At 37.8% G+C, this 19,947-nt stretch overlaps 1 protein-coding gene across 26 annotated transcripts in view; it reads left to right on the top strand.

The window, feature by feature from the left end:
* Nucleotides 1-19,947, top strand: part of NRCAM (neuronal cell adhesion molecule) — a 317,222-nt gene that overhangs the window by 284,413 nt on the left and 12,862 nt on the right. For 9 of the 26 annotated variants that reach the window (XM_070787764.1, XM_070787756.1, XM_070787758.1 and 6 more), the window contains 5 exons: nt 604-780; nt 7,264-7,383; nt 8,430-8,582; nt 14,816-14,947; nt 15,990-16,068. In XM_070787764.1, the coding sequence (XP_070643865.1) occupies nt 604-780; nt 7,264-7,383; nt 8,430-8,582; nt 14,816-14,947; nt 15,990-16,068 (661 nt within the window). Of the gene's footprint in view, nt 1-603; nt 790-1,771; nt 1,808-7,263; nt 7,384-8,429; nt 8,583-14,815; nt 14,948-15,989; nt 16,069-19,947 lie in introns of all 26 variants that reach the window. The other 17 variants (XM_070787780.1, XM_070787776.1, XM_070787778.1 and 14 more) reach the window with 6 other exon arrangements.

Below are 19,947 nucleotides of genomic sequence, written 5' to 3'. Positions count from 1 at the left end.
ATATATTCACATATATATATACACACACATATCCACTCATTTTTTAGATTCTTTTCCCACATAGGCCAGTATAAGGATATTGAGAAGAGTTCCCTGTGCTATACAGTAGGTCTTTATTAGTTATCTATTTTATATATAGTAGTTTGTGTATGTCAATCCCAATCTCCCATTTATAGGACTAGGTAAGGTTATCAATTATGTTGGACAAAGAGTGAGTAAGGTTACACAAATCAGTGTAATCCGGGTTTAACATTTTGGGTTGATGCATTTATTTATGATAGTGTTCCTACAGCAGTGAATGGGGAATGACTTGGTTTTTTTAATGGGGGAAACATTGGTTTCCAGCATTATGTAAGTTTCATGTGTGCAGTACTGTTTTGATTTCTGTATACACTACAGCTTCTGTATATACTCTTCCGTATGCACCACTGGAAGTTCAGCTTCTGTCCGTCACCACACAGTTGACTCTTTTACCCATTTCCCCTTCTCCTGACACGCCTTCCCTTCTGGTAACCATTGCTTTGTTCTCTGTCAATGTGTTTGTTTTTGTTTGGTTTGTTCATTTACTTTATTACTTTATTTTGTTTATGTTCTTGTTGACAGTTAATAGCACACATGAATTAGGCCCTCTGGTAGATCTGAAAATTCCTGCCAACAAGACCCGCTGGATTTTAAAAAATTTAAATTTCAGCACTCGGTATAAGTTTTATTTCTATGCGCAAACAGCAGCAGGATCAGGAATTCAAATAACAGAAGAAGCAATAACAACTGTGGATGAAGGTAAGCTGGGTATGTATAAAATCCATGTAATTAGAAGTATCATGAGACAGAAATCATGTTTTTTCTTTCTTACCGTGGAAGTATCCATGCTACCCAACTAATACAAACATGTATTAGTAACTTCTCTTTCTGAAATATATATAAAAAATGATTTAATTCATACTGAAATAATGATTTGCTGTTTGTTTTTTAAGTCCCTTTTAAACGTGTATTAAAATATTAAGGTGAGAGTAGGAAATTACAACATTTTGCCACACTTGAATTCACAGTTCAAGACAATGTGTTTTTCCAGTCTACAACTTTGCATATAGATATACACACACACATATACGTACATATATGTGTCACACACATTCGTGCACACACAGACATGCAGACCTATACACAAATAAATACACGTGATTCTGGTGGTGGTCTAGATTCATCAGAAAAAATTTGCTAGTCTACATACTGATTTAGATTTTCTGGCAAGGAAATCAAAACAGTTATTAAATAATACATTTACTTTTATGTTTGAGCATGGGACTTCATAGTTTGCTATGCCATCTGGTACAGAGAAAGCAAAAGAGCTCCATTAAAGTATTTAGGAAAGGAAGGAACTCTTCCTTTCATACTTTTAAAAATGATTTTGAAAAACTTTAGATTCAGTGAAAATGATTTGATTAAAAAAAAAAGTAAAAGATTTTGCATGCCTCTAAATTATAGAACTGCTTGAGGGTTATTTATTTGATTATCTTCCATAGCATTAGAAATTGAAATTTGGTTTGAAATCTCCTAAGCATCTTACATAATAGGCAAGCATGAATAATGCACTTTGAGTAATGTGGGGATTTGATTCCTGGTAAGTTTGGGAACACCAGCCTACCTTGCGGTGGTACACTGATATGATACACTCCATTCTTCTTGCATGCTTTAGCATTTTAAGAAGTGTTTTATGTAGCTTTACATGCTAACTATATAGTGTCCTGTTTCTGTTTCCCTTCATGGAAAGCTGGTATTCTCCCACCTGATGTAGGTGCAGGCAAAGGTAAAATAATTCATCTGCATGACTTTCTACATGTGTGAAATTTGCCATGTTAACCATGGGGAAGTGCAGCATGGGTTCAAAGTGAAAATAAAATAAGCTCTGAAACACCAACAGAAAGATAATATCCTGCAAGATCTTGACTTTAAAATTCATGTCTAGCCTTTTTTTACAAAGAGAAAGCCGCACATTGAATTTACCTTTTCTCAAGACTTATCCCAGGTCCAAATCCTATTCTTGGCTTTTAATGCTAAGGATTGTGGCTGGATCAGACATGACCCAAACTGTGACTTTGTCACAGCCCCTCATGATGACCATGCTGTCTATGAAGGGCTCAGAAATACTAGCCCTGTGATGAAAACAGCCAGTAAGAAATCAGATCAACTGAGCTTCCCGTTCTAATCCGATTTAGCTGTCCTCCTAAACTCAGTGTACACGTTGCTGGCATCACACTGCACTGTCCACTTGGAATTTTGACTTCGCTGTACACTCCAACTGGCCCAGGACTGAAAGTCTCCCCAGCGGGGTCCCCTCGGAGCAAGGTTAGGCAGCCCACATGCTCTACTCAGCTGTGTTATTCCATTTCTGTCTTCACCGAACTACACCAAGTCTCTCTTCTCTGGGGAAGCACCAGCAGTCACAGGGAATTACTTTTGTTCTCCTTAATTGCTCACAGATCTCTGTGTGAGGAAGATTGTTTGGGAGAATGATGCTTGAATGAGCTGTAGTTATTTCTTCCACCCAGAGATTCCCTCAGTCTTTGACTCTTGGCAGATCCGTCAGCTTTTTAGCAAGCGGTAGAGACCTCCCTGCCTCACTGGGCACTGTACCCATAGAGAACACCCCTGGCCAGGGATGTTCTTGAACTTCGACAGACCAAATAAGTACAAATGGGAATGAAGAACAAGTCAACCAAAATAAATAAGCACTTTGCCCTAAATTGTTCAAATATTAGGAGCTTAGACCTAATCTTATCTTCTCTTTTCTTATACATCTTATGCTCAGAGTCTTGGTAAATTATAAAATGTAGATCAGCTAGATTTCAGATTGATAGAATAAGAACTGTGGCTATTTTCAATCAACTTAACAATGTTTTATAGGTGTTTTTAGACTCCAAAGAACAAAGTTGTAAAAATTCAAAATTTTCACAAGAGCATATAAGGATGTGAGCCTCTCTTTTTTATGCGTGCTTTTTTCCAGGGATGGTTACATGTCCATTAAAATCCTTGGTTGTTTTACAATAATTTGCTGCTGGGCTCCCCTTAGACCCTTTCATGGGACCATTCCAGAGAAAGCCTGGCCTCTTTCCCTCTGCAGCAGCCTGTCACTGGGCTCTGCCTAGAGGCAGTAGCCGAGTAATTGAGCTGTGGCAGGGTTGTCTGTGTTTTCCACTGACTTGTCATATTGGAAAAGGACATGCATGCCAGTGGAAAAAATATCACCCGCTGATTTTAATGAATTAAGATGAACTAAAAGAAATCTTAATTAAAATAGTTGCGGTTTTACCATTTGATGTTACTAAATTGAATTCTAAATTACTTCTTATTATAGAGATGAGCAAAAATAGAGTCTCAGAAGGTTCCTGAAGCCCCCAGTGTTGAAATCTGGTGGAACCTCAGATAAGATTATGGTGTTTAAAATTTTTTTTAAAAAGCTAAATCTAACCTTCTTTTCTATATTGTTTCATTTAATAGTATACCAGTAATTAAACATTGGTTACATAAAGTGATGATATTTAACCATGATGAGACTTTAAAGTGCTGAAGAATAATTTGTATCCCTGGGTTTTCCTTCCTTAAAATATTTCTTTTTTCATTCTAGGAATGAATTCTATTCTCTTCTCTGTTTTCCTTCTTCATTAAGATAGATTTGAAATTTACATTTTAAAATTTTCTTACATATTTTAAGAGATGTTCATGAAACCCAAGCTTTCAAATATAGAATTACAAAATGATTATCAAAATCATGAATTAGAAACCAAGAGAATTCAGTTAGGTGTATTATTCTAGGCTAACCCTTTTTCTTACCACTCTTCTGAGTTTGAGCAAGAGTACTCTTGTACTCTTGAGGTCTTCAGGAGTCACTTCTTTTGGTCTTTGGTCAGAACTCTCAATACTGGTGTAAGAAATTGTAGTCATTTGGCTGCCTTTGTTCAGTTTCGATGTCCCTTTCAATAGTTTCAGGGTCTCTGGGGAAACAGACCTGTGAAGGCATCTGTAGAAATGAACTGAAAACACATGGAGAATGGATTTGACTTATGGTCCCAGTACTGCTGATGGATAGACACTGCTTTATCTATGGATTATTACCTACTTTCTCACCTTGGGAGCAGGCATTCAGAGCATTTGTGTGAGGTGACCAGTTCGGGCAAAGGAATAGGGAAAAACTAACTGGCAAGTCAAGAACTGAATCTAGTTCTTGACTGAATTAGCAGCTGACTGTGGTCAAACAGGACAGAGCAGAGGAGAGCTCTGCCTAAGGGACTGGTGACGAATCCTCTCTGTGGTCAGACTCTCGCTTTATCCGTATACCAGAATCAGTCCCACAGCTACTGATCAGGTCAAGAAACAAGGCCAGTAAGTCAAAAGCAAGTTTAAAGTGCACAACTTTATTTGGCCTGGACCAAACAAAACCAAAAACAAACAAAGGAACAACCCCTCTCCCGGCTCCAAATCCCCAACTATAGAGAAGGTTCAACAGCTTATGTCTACCTGGCCCAGAAAAAGCACCAGCCCTTTTTAAGGCTCTGTGTGTTGGACACTAAGGCAATTTCTGCCTTTGGTGTGCTTATAATCTAGCAGGTAAGACAACACATTAAAAAGGAGTGAAAATAGATGGAACTGGAACAAAACATTATCTGATCTTAGAACAGTGAACCATTTATTTTGCCAAACAGGATCAGGAAAAACTTCCCAAGGAAAGTAATGTTGAACTGGGCTTTGAAGGACAGATGGAATTTGGGCAGATGAATCAGGAAGGTGGGTTGTATAAATTCTTGGGAGGTGGCATAAACAAAGTCACGGGGTTTCAAAACCCACAGGATATTTGGGTTAAACACAGCAGTCCACCTGTGGGCAGAGTAAGCCATCCACATCTGAAACAGGGAAGTGAAGGAATCAGAGATGCAGTTTTGGAAGTTAAAGCTTAGTTAACTCTGCTGGTGGTCTCTGCAGAGAATGACTTACAGTAGGAAGAGGGATTAGATGCAGACTAGATAAAGCCCAGCGGAGAAATGACACCAGCACATGATAGGTCCTCAAGAGTGTTGGTTCAGTAAGTGCGTGACTGGGGATTAAAAGCAAAGAGGGTTAGAATTCTCTGTGATAAGAAGGGCCCAACAGGATAACCTTAGGAAATTGTACTGTCTTCTCTGGGTATCTTTAATAATCAGCAAAAAAAGAAGCAGCAGCAAATTGCTCTTCTGTTGGAAGGTATGGTTCTGCCTTGAACATCTTCCATAATTACACCAAGACTACATTCCTCAGTTCCGTGATTCCAAAGTTTTTTGAGGAAAATTAGTGTTTTGCCTGGATTCTTTGCCACTGATGCTTTAGATACAGGAAATGTTTTAACTGTGTCTCTGTTGATTGATCATATTTTTATTACAATTCCTTTAAAAGGAATACCTCGGACAACTAAAATCAGTTAGGTCCACAGAAGGACCCTGTGTAATTCCATAATCTGTTTTGCTTTCTGCTGCCCCCCATCTTTAGCACAGAGGGGTATGTAATATATATGTGATGGTGAATTAGATCTCAGAGGTCAAATGCATTATTGAATTTGTTTAATATACTTCTCTTTTTGATTCTAAGAAATGCTATTTCATTGAATTTATTTCAGTAGAGGCTTTGGCTTCTAAATTATATAACATAATTTGGAATTTAATTTCAGAGCCTTAATAAACCCATTCCTGCTTTTTGATTTACTATCTTAGGATATTTCCCCTGGGATAATAATCTGATTTATCACTGTTTAACTACTCAAGTTAATATAGCTATAACTATGTCATTTTTCGGAGAAGGCAATGGCACCCCACTCTAGTACTCTTGCCTGGAAAATCCCATGGGTGGAGGAGCCTGGTAGGCTGCAGTCCATGGGGTCTAGAAGAGTCGGACACGACTGAGCGACTTCACTTTCACTTTTCACCTTCATGCATTGGAGAAGGAAATGGCAACCCACTCCAGTGTTCTTGCCTGGAGAATCCCAGGGACGGGGGAGCCTGGTGGGCTGCCGTCTATGGGGTCGCACAGAGTTGGACACGACTGAAGCGGCTTAGCAGCAGCAGCAGCCTGTCATTTTTACTGTAGGCCATTGTGGTAAGGCTGATAGAATTGTCAGGCTCAGGTAGCCAAATAACATCTTTTAATGACTGTAAATGTCATCTTAACTAGGTGGCAAGCATGTAGCATCATGTAGGTTCCATAATCTGATGTTTCAGGAAGCTGTTTAGATTCAGTTCAGTTTAGTTCAGTCACTCAGTTGTGTCCGACTCTTTGGAACCCCATGGACTGCAGCACGCCAGGCTTCCCTGTCCATCACCAACTCCCGGAGCTTACTCAAACTCATGTCCATTGATTCAGTGATGCCATCCAACCATCTCATCCTCTGTCGTCCCCTTCTCCTCCCACCTTCAATCTTTCCCAGCAACAGAGTCTTTTCCAAGAAGTCAGTTCTTCGCATCAGGTGGCCTTAGTTTAGATTACACTATGATTTTCTCAGAACGTGGTATGTAATGAACAGTCGTCAAGGAAGATTGTCTTGCTGTCTGGACTGTGTCAAGTGAAATAGTTCTTATTCATTTTATTTCTTGTTTCTTCACTTCTGCTAACTAGTATTGAGGATTTTCTTTGCAGCTTCTTTTTCAGTGTACCCTAACTATCCAACCTTCTCCAGGGCAGATGCTTCTCACCTGGGGTCCCTGAATTTCCCAGAGGCAGATTCTTAAAGAAATTTGTGACTCAAAACACATCAGAAGCCACTACTCTTTTTCTTATCTAAACAGCAATTCATTAAAGACCTACACTGAGATGATAAGTAGCATGGAAAAGCAGCCACTAGTGTTGGGTTTGACCTTGCAGTCTCATACCCTGTGACCTCTGCCCCCAGCATTGTCAGCTCCCCATCCCCACTGTACATCAGTACATGGAGACTCTGATGTTCTCAGACTGTCCCTCGTGGACAACAGTTTATAGTGTTTAGGACCCACATCATAGAATTCATACATTTTAATACGTGTGTGTCATTATTTCTGATTTCTCATTTATTTCCTAATGCTGTAACTTAAGAAACGAAAACCTTTCTAAAGTGAAGGAGAAATGAACTCTGTTAACAATCAATTTCATTTGACTTGAACAATTTCAGAGTACTTAAACTTATTTTACATTGTGTGTGTGTTTGATTTTGCAATTTGACTTGTCTGTCTATCTGTTTTATTTTTTCTATTGTATATTTATTTTAAGCAGTATACCCCGGGATCAGCAAACTTACTACTGCCGCTGCTGAGACCTCAGCCAATATCAGTTGGGAATATGAGGGACCAGAGCTTGTGAACTTTTATGTTGAATATGGTGTAGCTGGCAGTAAGAAATGATTTCATTACCTGGGTTTTAATTGGGGGGCTATATTTGAAGAGATTGAGAACATCTTCAGGATGTACTGTGGATCGTCTGGAAAAATAACTTGATCTAAATGAATCCAATGTATGTGAAAAAATTAGAGTGAACCATCAACCTATATATTTTATACATAACTAGGAGTCTCGTTGGTTCATGTTATGAAATACAAGGGACATAATAAGTTCCATTGCATTTGTTATTTTTAGATTGTGGTACTTAAAACTCCTTACCCATGACTTGTAAGTTAGAATAATAAAAAATAATTTTATTTCTATGTTTAATATATTCCCAAGTCAGGTACTCTACTTATATCCTGGCCACATCTACTAGGAGATGGGGCAACTTTAATTTTCAGAGTGTATGAGAACCCAGTCCTCCTCCTTAATACAGTGCTCTGCACTTAATGAGCTGGGTGGCCAGTGAATGTTTGTGACAAAATGTTGAATATAGTTCAACTTTCTGTTTAGGCCCTTATTGTGCAAGTAAATATAAAAAAAAAAAAACACAAAACTATGAGTTTAGAAACACCAGTACTTGAGAAAGGTTGAATCTATAACTTGGGTAAATTTTAAGGCATTTAAGTTTACTGAAAGATTTGTCTTGTGAATAAAAAAAAACAAAACAAAACAGTTCTTTCCATAGTTGGATCAAGCTGTTTAATGTATTACAGTTCTTTTCATAAATATCGTTAGAGAAATTCAGTAATTTCACAAGGCAAGGTAAAGATCAAGAAGTTTCCTTTGTGTTAAAAAGATTTAATCCAGTGGGTATATATGCAGTTAAAATGTCATCTGATATCCAGTTGATTTTTCTTTGAGGACGTTGTCATGTAGCTGTTCATTTTCATTGATTTATTTGACACAACTCAACTTATATCACCTAAAATGATAAACTGAAGCACCTTACATTTTGTCTTTTGCCTATAACGTGTATTTTCCTTTCTCGAAGCATTAAATGACTTCCGTTCCCTTAAAACATTCCAATGTGTTGTTTTTGCAAAATTTCCATAGGCAAAGAAGAATGGAGGAGAGAAATTGTAAATGGTTCTCGGAGCTTCTTTGGGTTAAAGGGTCTAATGCCAGGAACAGCATACAAAGTTCGAGTTGGTGCTGAGGGGGACTCTGGTTTTGTGAGTTCAGAGGATGTGTTTGAGACAGGCCCAGGTGAGGTGCACACCACACCAGTTCTGGCTCCCAGTCAGAAGTGAAGCCACCCAGTGCTCCAGTTGGAGATGGGAGGCTGATGGAGCCGTATTGTGGGTAGGGCTGAGAATGTCTGTGGGGCCCAGTTGGGTGGCGAGTTGGGTTTTTAATTGTCTTTGGCCCTTTATATCAAATTAATTACAGAATTGAGGAAATCACCTTCTAATCACATTTTTGCCAAAACCATTACAAAACCAGAGGTAAATATGATTCTTAACCTACATGATTTAGGTGACTCAATTTTTCACATCATTTATATGTCTCAACGTTCCCTCAGAGTTAGAACAGAATTTTTGAATGCTTTAGAGCTGAAACAGCTCATTGATAAAGTCACAATTTTTAATGTCAAAATGGACTGTAATCCAACTGAACTCTGCAGTTTGTGTGACAACTGATTTGAAGAATATTAAACTGCTGTAGAACAAAAAATTATTAAATTCGTGTACTTCATTATCATACCATATTTGACTGCTTGTATATATTTTAGTTAGGTGAATATTATCAAAATACACAAGAACATTAAAGTCTCTAAAATAAATAAAAATGTTCTTGTAAGGTGTAAAAATATCCATATTTCCTCATAAGATGGAAAATAATCCCCATTTGCTTCAATTTAAAGGGTTGTGTGGTATGTGTTCATTTTATGATTCATAAAATCATGTTATATTCACTCATTTCATGCATTCTTGGGGAAATGTTGCATTTCCTGTAGAACCCATAGGAAAATATGTATTTTTTTGTGTGTCTTTCCTTACCCAAGCCTCATGATTTTTAAACTCATTTCTTCTAATTTAGAAAAGAACATGAGTGGTTTGAAAAAAAGAAAAACTATAGGTAATATTTAAGAACATATTAAATAAATGTAGTATTAAAATACCTTATGAAAATATTCATATGCTAAAATCATAATGCTTAAGGAAAAATATTTTTCTGTTATTCTCTTCTTTGTACTTTCATATCCATAAGTGTACAGAGTTCTAGGAAAATTCCGTTATTAAAAGAGGAATTGCCATTCACAGCCAGCAGGACAAGGTGTTTTTTATTACTGAGAATTTTTAATTTCAAAATACTAAAAGCTCAATTATCTATTCTGTCCATATAGAGTTAGGAGGCTAATAATAGTAACAGCCCTAGTATTAGCATTCATTCAGTGCTAATCTCAACTAGGTGAATGGTTTTCTTGGCTTTTCTCATTCAGTCCTTACAACAATCTTGTGAAGGAGACTGTTATTACCCACTTCCACCCCATGTCAACAACCAGTAATGAGAGGTGAAGGGCCTGCCCTATCACCCAGCTAGAATGCAGGAGAGCTCATATTTTCAACACCAAGAATAAGCTCTCTCTACACGCATGTGCTGCGATTCATGGGGTCACAAAGAGTCGGACACGACTGAGCGACTGAACTGAACTGAACTGACAAACACCCACCATTCAAGGCCACAGAGGCCCACATCCCAAGGGGAACAGGTTGTCTGCAAAGTGACCACTTCAGGAACTTCCCTGGCAGTCCAGTGGTTAAGAATTTTGCCTTCCAGTGCAGGGGGCACTGGTTTGAATCCCGGTCAAGGAACTAAGATCCCACACGGCCAACAAATAAGCAAAAACAACAGCAGCAAAAATGACCATTCTGTTCAGCTCTTGGAACGTCTTTCCATCTATTCTGGACCCTTCATGGCCCCAGTGTACTCCTACTTTGCAGATCTAGCTAGAATTAGATTCCATCCACAAAATCAAGTTACGGCATTTTCTAGGACAGAGAGCAGACAAAACCCATTAGAAAACAGTTTGTCTTTGATGTGGTTATACCTACAATAATAGCAGCAGCTGGCAAGTAAGTTTCAAGATGAGCACTCAGGGGTGGGCCATTGTTGTGTGTCAGCAATGGAGAATAGGATAAGGCCACAACCAGCTATTGTCACCTTTGACATGTAAATGTAACTGTTAAGAGAATCAGTTCAGTTCAGTTCAGTCACTCAGTCCTGTCCGACTCTGCATGGCAACCCCGTGGACTGCAGCACACCAGGCCTCCCTGTTAAGGGGATAAACATCCATTAAACCGCAGTGACCTTACTTAACATGTTAGCTCTAGGATGCCAGCTGCTGTTAATCCAGCTTGCTGGTCCTCCTAGTTTCTCTGTCTATCCTGTAGGGCTGTGGGATGAACTGTAGAGTTCATGATCTGCTACTCTTGATTCTCACTCCTCCAGCTAGATTTCAAGGTGCGAATGCTAGTGCCTGGCATGGAAACATAGCACCCTGGCTGAATTCTTAATTCTCCATATGAATGAGTTGCTTCTCTCTCTGAGTTCTGTTCATTTTAGAAACCTAGACTCAACTTTCACCTGTGCTTGTTTCGTGACTCTTCTTAGCGTGACACCGTCTCTTTCTTTGATACTGGTTTTTTAAGATCTATTTCTTTGATTATTTGTCTGATATGAACCATTTTTATTAAGTCTTGATTGATTTTTGTTACCATATTACTTCGTTTTATGTTTTGGTTTTTTGGCCATAAGGCGTGTGGGATCTTAGCTCCCCCACCAGGGATCGAACCTGAACTCTCCTGCATTGGAAAGTGAAGTATTAACCACTGGACCACTAGGGAAGTCCCTAAGGTCTATTTCATAATTTCCTCCTATGGCACACACTGAAAAACAAGGCTAGAGATGATATCCTGCTGTTGTGCTTCTTACCTGCATGTTTGTTAAGACTCCTACCTCTTTTTCTTGCTTTCTCACCTCTTTCCCCCAATCACTGAGTCTCTTCTCTTCTTTCACAAAAGATTTAAAACAGATTGAAATTTACTGGGCCCAACAGTTTGGTTTTTTTTTCCCCCAGTGGGTTCTGGTTTTTTGTTTGTTTGTTTGTTTGGTCAACTGCCTCCAAACTTTGACCAAAGTAATTTTTTTCCCTTTTTAAACATTTCTAACTATTTTAACTCTTAAGCAGGTCACTTTTATACATAATGGATTCTTCAAAAATAGCCATTTATCTCACTCTTTTTCTTTCATGTTTTAAAAAAAATTTTTTTAATTTTATTTTATATTGGAGTATAGTTGAATTAACAATATTGTTTTAGTTTCAGATGTACAACAAAGTGATTCAGTTGTACATATACATGTATCTATTCTTTTTCCAGTTAGGTTATTACAGAATGTTGAGCAGAGTTCCCTGGGCTATACAGTAGGTCCTTATAGGTTATTTGTTTTAAATATAGTAGTGTATATATGTGAATTCCAAACTCCCAATCTATCCCTCCTCCCATCTTTCCCCTTTGGTATCCATACGTTTGTTTCCTAAGTCTGTGAGTCTGTTGTCTTCCATGCTTCTTTTATGATCCTAAGTACTCAAGGACATTTTCCTCAAAGACCTGCTCCCAAAGAACACAGGTTAAACATGAGACAACAAGCAAGGTGATAGAGAAGACTGTTGTTAAGACTAACTTCTAGGAAACAAAGTCAATTTCATGTATCTGGTTTCTTTTCTGTTTTCATATTCTTTAGGTCTATTTGTTTAATGTATTGCTATATGGCTTATTCAACTAATACATGAATAGATTTTTACTGTAAATTTTTTAAATAAAAGGACAATCCTCTGTTGCTCTCCTACCCAATCCTACTAACTCTTATTCAAGAAGAAAAAAACCTCACAGTCTTCATTGTGTATATGTGTGTGTGCAAGAGAGATGCACAGTGGTGGCCATGACTTGGATTTGTAGTAATATGTGCATTTTAGTTAAGATGATTTTGGAATGTCCTGTAACATTTAAAGTCTCTTATAGTCATTCTGGACTTCATATTCCTTTTCATGTGGATGGGAAATCAGTAGAAGCTCTTTTTACTTACATAATTTTTATTTTATGTCAACTTCTGGTACACTTGAATGTGTGTGTGAGCATACACACATATGCACCTCTTAACATCCTGTATCTGCCCAGTCTTAAATAAATGGGGCAGTGAGACATACTTTTTTTCTTTAGACACAGGGGCAAAACACAAAGTCAACTTGGAGGTTCCTTTATCAGCTGTCAAGAAACATTTCCACTTTGTGCATAGCTGCGTAGCCACAAACCACCAATTGGCAGTTCAGTTTTGACAGTCAGTATCTTCCTAAGACAATGTCTGTGCTGATACTTCAGTATCTTCTTGCATTTTGCCCTCATCAGTTGCACATAATTAGATGAAAAATGTAAATGTAGATAGTATTTATTACAGGACTGTAAAGCATTAAGCATATTACAAACAAACACTCTGTAACTTCAAGCAAAGGCTCCATAGACTTACATCAGTTAATTTTTGGTTCAGCTTTGAAGAAAATGTACTCAATCAGAGACCATGTGTAAACTGACAGAACTATGTTGCCAGAGTATGTGTAATGATGGACTTTTAAAATATTTAAAAGATGCAAGTCCCTACAGCGTTTTATTCTTTGTAAAGACTTCTGCAGAGTTAATGCCCGGACACCAGTGCATTATAGCAGTAGTGAGCAATGGCTGGTACCATATTCTTTGGAATCCACAGTCTTGGGTGAAGCTCTGACTCTCAGACAAGGTCTTTACCCTTCCGAGCCTGAGTTTATTCCTCATGCCTGCCTCAAAGGATTTTTGTGAAGACTGAATGAGATTTTGCCCTCAGTACAGTGCCTAGTAGAGTAAGTTTCAAAATGTTAGTTCTCGTTATCATCATCCTCATCTTCATCCTCCCCGTGGTGGTTATGGTATGTGTATGGAAGGGGAGCCCTGCCCATCCTCCTGCTTCAGTTGTATCTAGTGATGATACAACTCAAAAGCCCTCCACGCAGTGAGGCCCAAGAGGCTACTGGGACCGGCTACCTGCAATTTGATTCATATTCCAAAGAATGTATTTCACTTCTCATTTTATTTCTTCAACACACATCCACATAATTTTTCACATTCCTCTTCACACTTGATTTTAAGCATTTCATTTTTCTCCCTATCCTTTGAGTGGAGAAAAACGGCAATAAGGTGCTGTTTTTGCAATATACAGTAGCCTGGGATACTTGTCACCATGCTTCTTTCTGCATCCAGCAATCACATTCACCTAACCCAACCATGTTAATGGATTCAGAAGAAATCCAGTCAAATTAAAAGAATGATATACAGGCATTCTTACCAATAAAAAGAAGAAAACCCTTTACCTTGATTAAGGTAAAAAGAGGGGGAAAAAATCAAGGTTTTAAAAAAATTTTATACCAGTGTCTTGAAACAAATTCTCAAGGGCTTTTCTGATTAGCCATTGATGCTGCACTTTGTCCCATTTGATTGACACTTTTGAACAATACTGGAAATGCTAATTATTCTGTGTTTTTCTTAGGAGATTTGCATACTGTGATTGGTTGAATAAAGGGCTTCACATTATTTGACTCAGAGTAGATGAAAACTTAATCTGTATACATGTGATTGAGTATTATTCTCTTTAAACTGGCCACTTACTCCAGTAATACCACTGATAAAGATAGACCTAATAGTTTTTGGATTGGATCCTGAGTGATATTGAATATTACATGTTGATCCTTTTATGGTAAATAAGATTTTTCAGAAATTTCCCTAGAGCCTTCAGAACTCTGGCAAATGAGATGAAAAATAAATCTAAGAAATATTTTGTATACAAATCAAGATGTTATATAAAGTAATAAGGTTGGTTATCTTATGTGGACAGGTTTCATGTGTGAAAAGTTTTCTTTTTAACAGTTTCTAAAACATTTGGGGGAAATGGCAACATTATTGTAATGATATTTTAGCCTCTGAAAGTGGTTCCTTTGAAAGAAAAATACTCCATTAGATGTATACATTCTGTTCTGTTTAAAATGATCTTCTATTCTTATCATCATAAATACAACTTATCCTGTAAACAGTAAATGTTTTAATTGGTTTGGGACTATGTTTCTGTTGAAAATATATAGTGAAAATAACTGAATGCAATGCTCAGCAGGGTTTGTTAGCATTGAATGTGTTAGCAGTCAGATTTCTCTATTTGAATTTTCTTAATTGTTGAAGATTTTTCACCAGTTGAATATTTATGTAACTCCTGATTGGTAGTTGGCAGATTCCAATGTGGGGCCACATGTAAAATATAGAAAAGCTCATGTACATGGCAGTTTTTTGCTGCAAGAAGCTACAACACTTCTCACCTCCTCCTTAACCCATTGGCACTGACACCATTGACTTGTTTTCCAGCGATGGCAAGCCGGCAAGTGGATATAGCAACTCAGGGCTGGTTCATTGGTCTAATGTGTGCTGTCGCTCTCCTGATCTTAATTTTGCTGATTGTTTGCTTCATCAGAAGAAACAAAGGTGGTAAATATCCAGGTAAGAAACAGAGATTGAAATTGTCCTCTAATGCTGCATGATAATCCATGAAACTAAGATCATGAGAGTCATCACGGAGACTACAATAAGTAGTCTTATTATACTACAATATACTACAATAATATACTACAATATACTACAATAATATACTACAATTATACTACAATAAGTATCTTCCCAGAGCCATACATTCGGACTTTCTGTTCAGACACTTGCTGATCCCTTTGTATGTAATAGAAGCCTAAAAATTGCCAAGGATCAAAAGACAATTTTGGAGGAGCAAATGAATCTGTCCTCTGAAGATATTAGTGACTCTGCTTCCTTAGGCTTCACAGGAGTCACAGGTACTGAAATAGCATCTAAAACCAACAGGCAGTAGTAGAAGGAAAACGTGAAGTTTTCTAAAGGAGGTAATGCATGAACTGGATCCTGATATGATGTGTAATAGTGCTTTCCCTATACGGTTAATGTTTTGTTCAATTTAATAGATCCAGTGAATTTCTATTTTCTTTTTACCTGGCCATTTCCCTTTCAGTGACAGGGGGGAAAATCTACAAAAGAATAGATTTCCAAAGCAACTTGTACCCATGAATATAGTTAACAGATAGATTGGTAAAATAGGGGGAAATCTTAGAATCTTAAGACTTATTCTTCTATCAAGTGAGTAAGAAACTTGTGCCAAAATGCTTTCATGAGGTTAACTTTATCTGTTAACAAAATATTCTAGGTTATTCTAACCTGCTCTGATTTTCTAGGTTACCTCCAAGAGACTAATACATCAAAATATATGCATAGGGAGTTCCCTAGTGGCCTGGTGGTTAAGATTCTGGGCTTTCACTACCGTGGCTTACATTCAATCCCTAACTGGGGAGGTTGGGCCAATAAATAAATGGATGGCCACATGATACATCTGGTTGCGTATCATCTGTGGCATATAGAAAAATTTCCCCACTGCTATATGTCTCATAGAGTGTGCTCTTAAAGACTTTGAATAAGGAAACACAGGATCAGTAGATAATAATGTTTTTTGGTAATTTTTTAGTTAAAGAAAAGGAAGATGCCCACGCAGATCCTGAAATCCAGCCTATGAAGGAAGATGATGGCACTTTTGGAGAATACAGGTGAGCCCCCTGCTTCTTAGTCGCCCTTCATTCTCCCTGCCCTGCGCAGAGACCATACTCAGTCATGCCTAGAATGGGATTCAGCCAGGAACATGCTCTGCCTGGAATTGCTTATTTATCTCAAAAATTAGTCAAGAAACACTTCCGGGAATAAATGTTTACACATCCCTCACAGTTAAAGTAATCTCACTTTTGGTTAGGACTTGGCACTTTCACTGCCAGGACCTGGGTTTTATCCCTGGTCAGGGAACCATGTTCTCACCAGCTACATGTCATAGACCAAAAAAAAAAAAAAAAAAAAAATCCTACTTTTTCACTATAAATGTCCTTTGTATTAATAGGTTTGGAGATGGAGCGTCTCCCACTCTGGCCTATTTTCCAGAAACCCTTGCTATAATTGATCAACATAGAAAAGCTCAAGTGTTAGAATGAGTTAAAACAATAGTACTCTACAAACCTGCATTATAAAGCAAACTATCCCTGTCATTCTCCAAGCAGTGCTTTTGTAAAACTGATGTTACTCTTTTCATCTTGGATTAGAAGGGTTTTTTTTTTTTTACCAAAACAGGTTCCTGTACACCTTCCTATTAATCATAAAATGATGGCTAGGAGGGCTTCCCTGGTAACTCAGCTGGTAAAGAATCCTCCTGGAATGCAGGAGACCCCGGTTTGATCCCTGGGTTGGGAAGATTCCCTGGAGAAGGGATAGGCTACCCACTCCAGTATTCATGGGCTTCTCTGGTGACTGAGATGGTACAGAATCCGCCTGCAATGTGGGAGACCTGGGTTTGATCCCTGGGTTGGGACGATCCCCTGGAGAAGGGAATGGCTGCCTAAACCAGTATTCTTGCCTGGAGAATTACATGGACAGAGAAGCCTGGCAGGCTACAGTCCATGGGGTCACAAAGAGTCGGACACAACTGAGCAACTTTGACTTCACTTCACTTCAATGACCACTTCAATGGTGGTTTTAGAAGCTCTTAATTATTAAGAAATATCACAGCCCTGGAGGCAGTGTGTTAATTCACAGGGTTTGGTAAATAAAATGTTCTTAGCTTGGCTCCATCATTAAGGACAAATGTAATGTAACCTATGTGCTAAATATTTTTTTAAAAAACAAAAAGAAAGATTTCTTTAAACAAAGATTTTCTTGCCTAGGGGTATAGGTATTTAAGAGAGATAAATTATTGTTTTAGATATGTTTAAAAGCAGAAACAAAAGATATATTTATTCAGTTAAAACATTGGGATTTTGGTATTCCAAAAAGAATGTATCTATTAATCAAAAATGCTTTTACACCTTGTTCTTTCTTTCTGTAAGCCTCTTGATTATATAATCTTTTAAATATGCACGGGGCCAGTATTGAGGTTCTCTCTTGCCAGAAGAAAAGGCTTTTAGGTAAAATAAAATGTGTCACTATTTGTGACTGCCAGATGATATTTATAAATAAGATATGTGTATTCATTTTTACTTATCTCTAGAGCTCATTTTTGGTATGACCATGTCAACATCACGAGGGGCAAAATAAAGCCAAGGGTAAGAAATATGAGAACTGACTGAGAAAAACTATGTATTTTTTTTTTTTACAAAGTTGGATTCACACCAGTCTCCACACAGATATAAGTGCTTTGCCTGTGTGTCTCAGCACCTCATCTTTCATTGTAATCTCCTTTCCAAAAGAGGTGACTATGATTTTTAAAACTCTTCAGAATTCTGGATCTTAGGATACAGAAAAACATCTAGTGAGGGTTGTCTTGATGTCAGATGTTGCCTACAAGGCTGAAAGGGTATGAAAACCTCATTCAGCATCCCCACTGGTCCATCCACAAAGTAATATTAATGCATTAAAGCAGCCTGCAGAGGGTCGCAGCCAAGGGCAGCCAGGCCTTAACACTGGATGAGTTGAAATCTTTGCTGATTTCATTCACTCTCCTGCATATTTCTCCTGTAAAGTAAGAGAGTCCAGAATTACTAAACAACTTGTTATTTTTAGTGTTCCTATGACTAGAATTCTACCCAAGATATGTGTTGCTGCTGCTGCTGCTAAGTCGCTTCAGTCATGTCCAACTCTGTGTGACCCCATAGACGGCAGCCTACCAGGCTCCCCCGTCCCTGGGATTCTCTAGGCAAGAACACTGGAGTGGGTTGCCATTTCCTTCTCCAATGCATGAAAGCGAAAAGTGAAAGTGAAATCGCTCAGTCATGTCCGACTCTTAGCAACCCCATGGACTGCAGCCTACCAAGCGCCTCCATCCATGGGATTTTCCAGGCAAGAGTACTGGAGGGGGGTGCCATTGCCTTCTCCACCACTGTTTATTGTAATAAAGCCAAATTTTTGATATAGTCTGAAAAAGTTATGTATCTGCACAAACCAAAAACAAACTATTGCTCTCCATATATTCTTCACATGGTGATGGATTTCTGTTCTACATTATCATGCCCAAATGAATCTGGCAACATACTGCTCACTCTGTGCATCTCAAATGTCAGCTTTCTCTTATAGTTATGTGAAACCATGATCGATTGTAGTAAGGCTTTCTCAGAGTCCCTCTTCTGCCTACTCCATTAAAACATGATTGAAATCTAGGTTGAATGTGAACTCATCTGGAATCAAGAGACTTAGTTTTGCTGTCAACTTAGCCCTTACCTTTGATTTATTTAGATATGACATTTAATCCAAGTGTCAGTTTGTTCCATCTCTAAAATAACAGAGTTGTTCAAGTATGAGATAATCTCTGAAGGTTTCTAGTTCTATGATTTCTGTGCTCCTTTATAAACCATCTACCAATGAGTTTTAATGTGATTTGGGGTTTCAGAGCAGAACATAGTGAGTATTTAGTTACTGGCCTCATTATCACTGTGTTTATATTTCTTTGGTCTGTTTCTTTGTCTTGGTGTTAATTCATATGTGGTATGTTTGTAAAGCATTTTCAAATAGCTGTTTTTAGCTAATGCCTTGAGTTTCTCAGAAGACAAAGACTTTCCCTTGGGTTTATTAAAAACAAACTCATTGGTTCATGTGTGAAGAAAAAAAACTTGAAATTCTATAGATCTGCAAATTGCCAAAGGAGATAAGGTTTTGACAGGTGTCTTAAACCTGAAACACAACTCAGTGATTTTTTTTCATTGAAGCTGAAAGTTCATAAGGACAATCCCACAAGTGAAATCACTTCCCAAAACACCCAACCACCCTTTGCTACCGATGTGGCTTTGTCTTATAACTTCCTGGCATGACCTGAGAATTTTTTTCCTTTGGTTTCTTTTCTACTAGGAGAAACTAAAAAACCTTTCATTCCTTAGATGTCACATGAATGAAAATGGATTCAACTGTTTATTATAGAATTTTAAATAATACACTTAAATGTTACAAGAGTGAAAATCACGAGTCCCTTGTCTACTTTGCACCTTCTAGAAGTTTTTGAGCTCTGTATTATTTATTGATTCTTATTCTTTTTCATTCTGAAAATAAATTAATATTCTATCACACACAGACACACACAAAATCAGGACTATTGCCTAAATGTTAATGAATTCTGTTGATGGTTTGCTTATTCTCATGCTTGAGGATGAAGCCATTTCTATGTGATTGGCTCTGAGCCAGGGAGTATTTCATAGTCCAAAAAGGATGGAACTTCAATGGCCATATTTGATGGGGTTTTGTGTTTTTTTTTGCATATGCTGTAACCTTGTACTCTCACTCCAACACTCACCCCCAAACAGTCACCCTCTGGTGGAAGCCTGCAGCTTTCTTTGTTTGTTTCTTTAATTATACAGACAGTAGGATCTGCATCCTTACTAACATATAGAAAAATCAGAGAAACAATGCAACCAACTGTGTAAGTGTTTTTTTGTTCTTTAGATCCATCCCTTTAAAAACCA

The sequence above is a fragment of the Bos indicus genome, chromosome 4 (genome assembly GCF_029378745.1).
Source record: "Bos indicus isolate NIAB-ARS_2022 breed Sahiwal x Tharparkar chromosome 4, NIAB-ARS_B.indTharparkar_mat_pri_1.0, whole genome shotgun sequence".
NCBI lineage: Eukaryota > Metazoa > Chordata > Mammalia > Artiodactyla > Bovidae > Bos > Bos indicus.
This window is presented reverse-complemented; position numbering and strand designations above follow the sequence as displayed.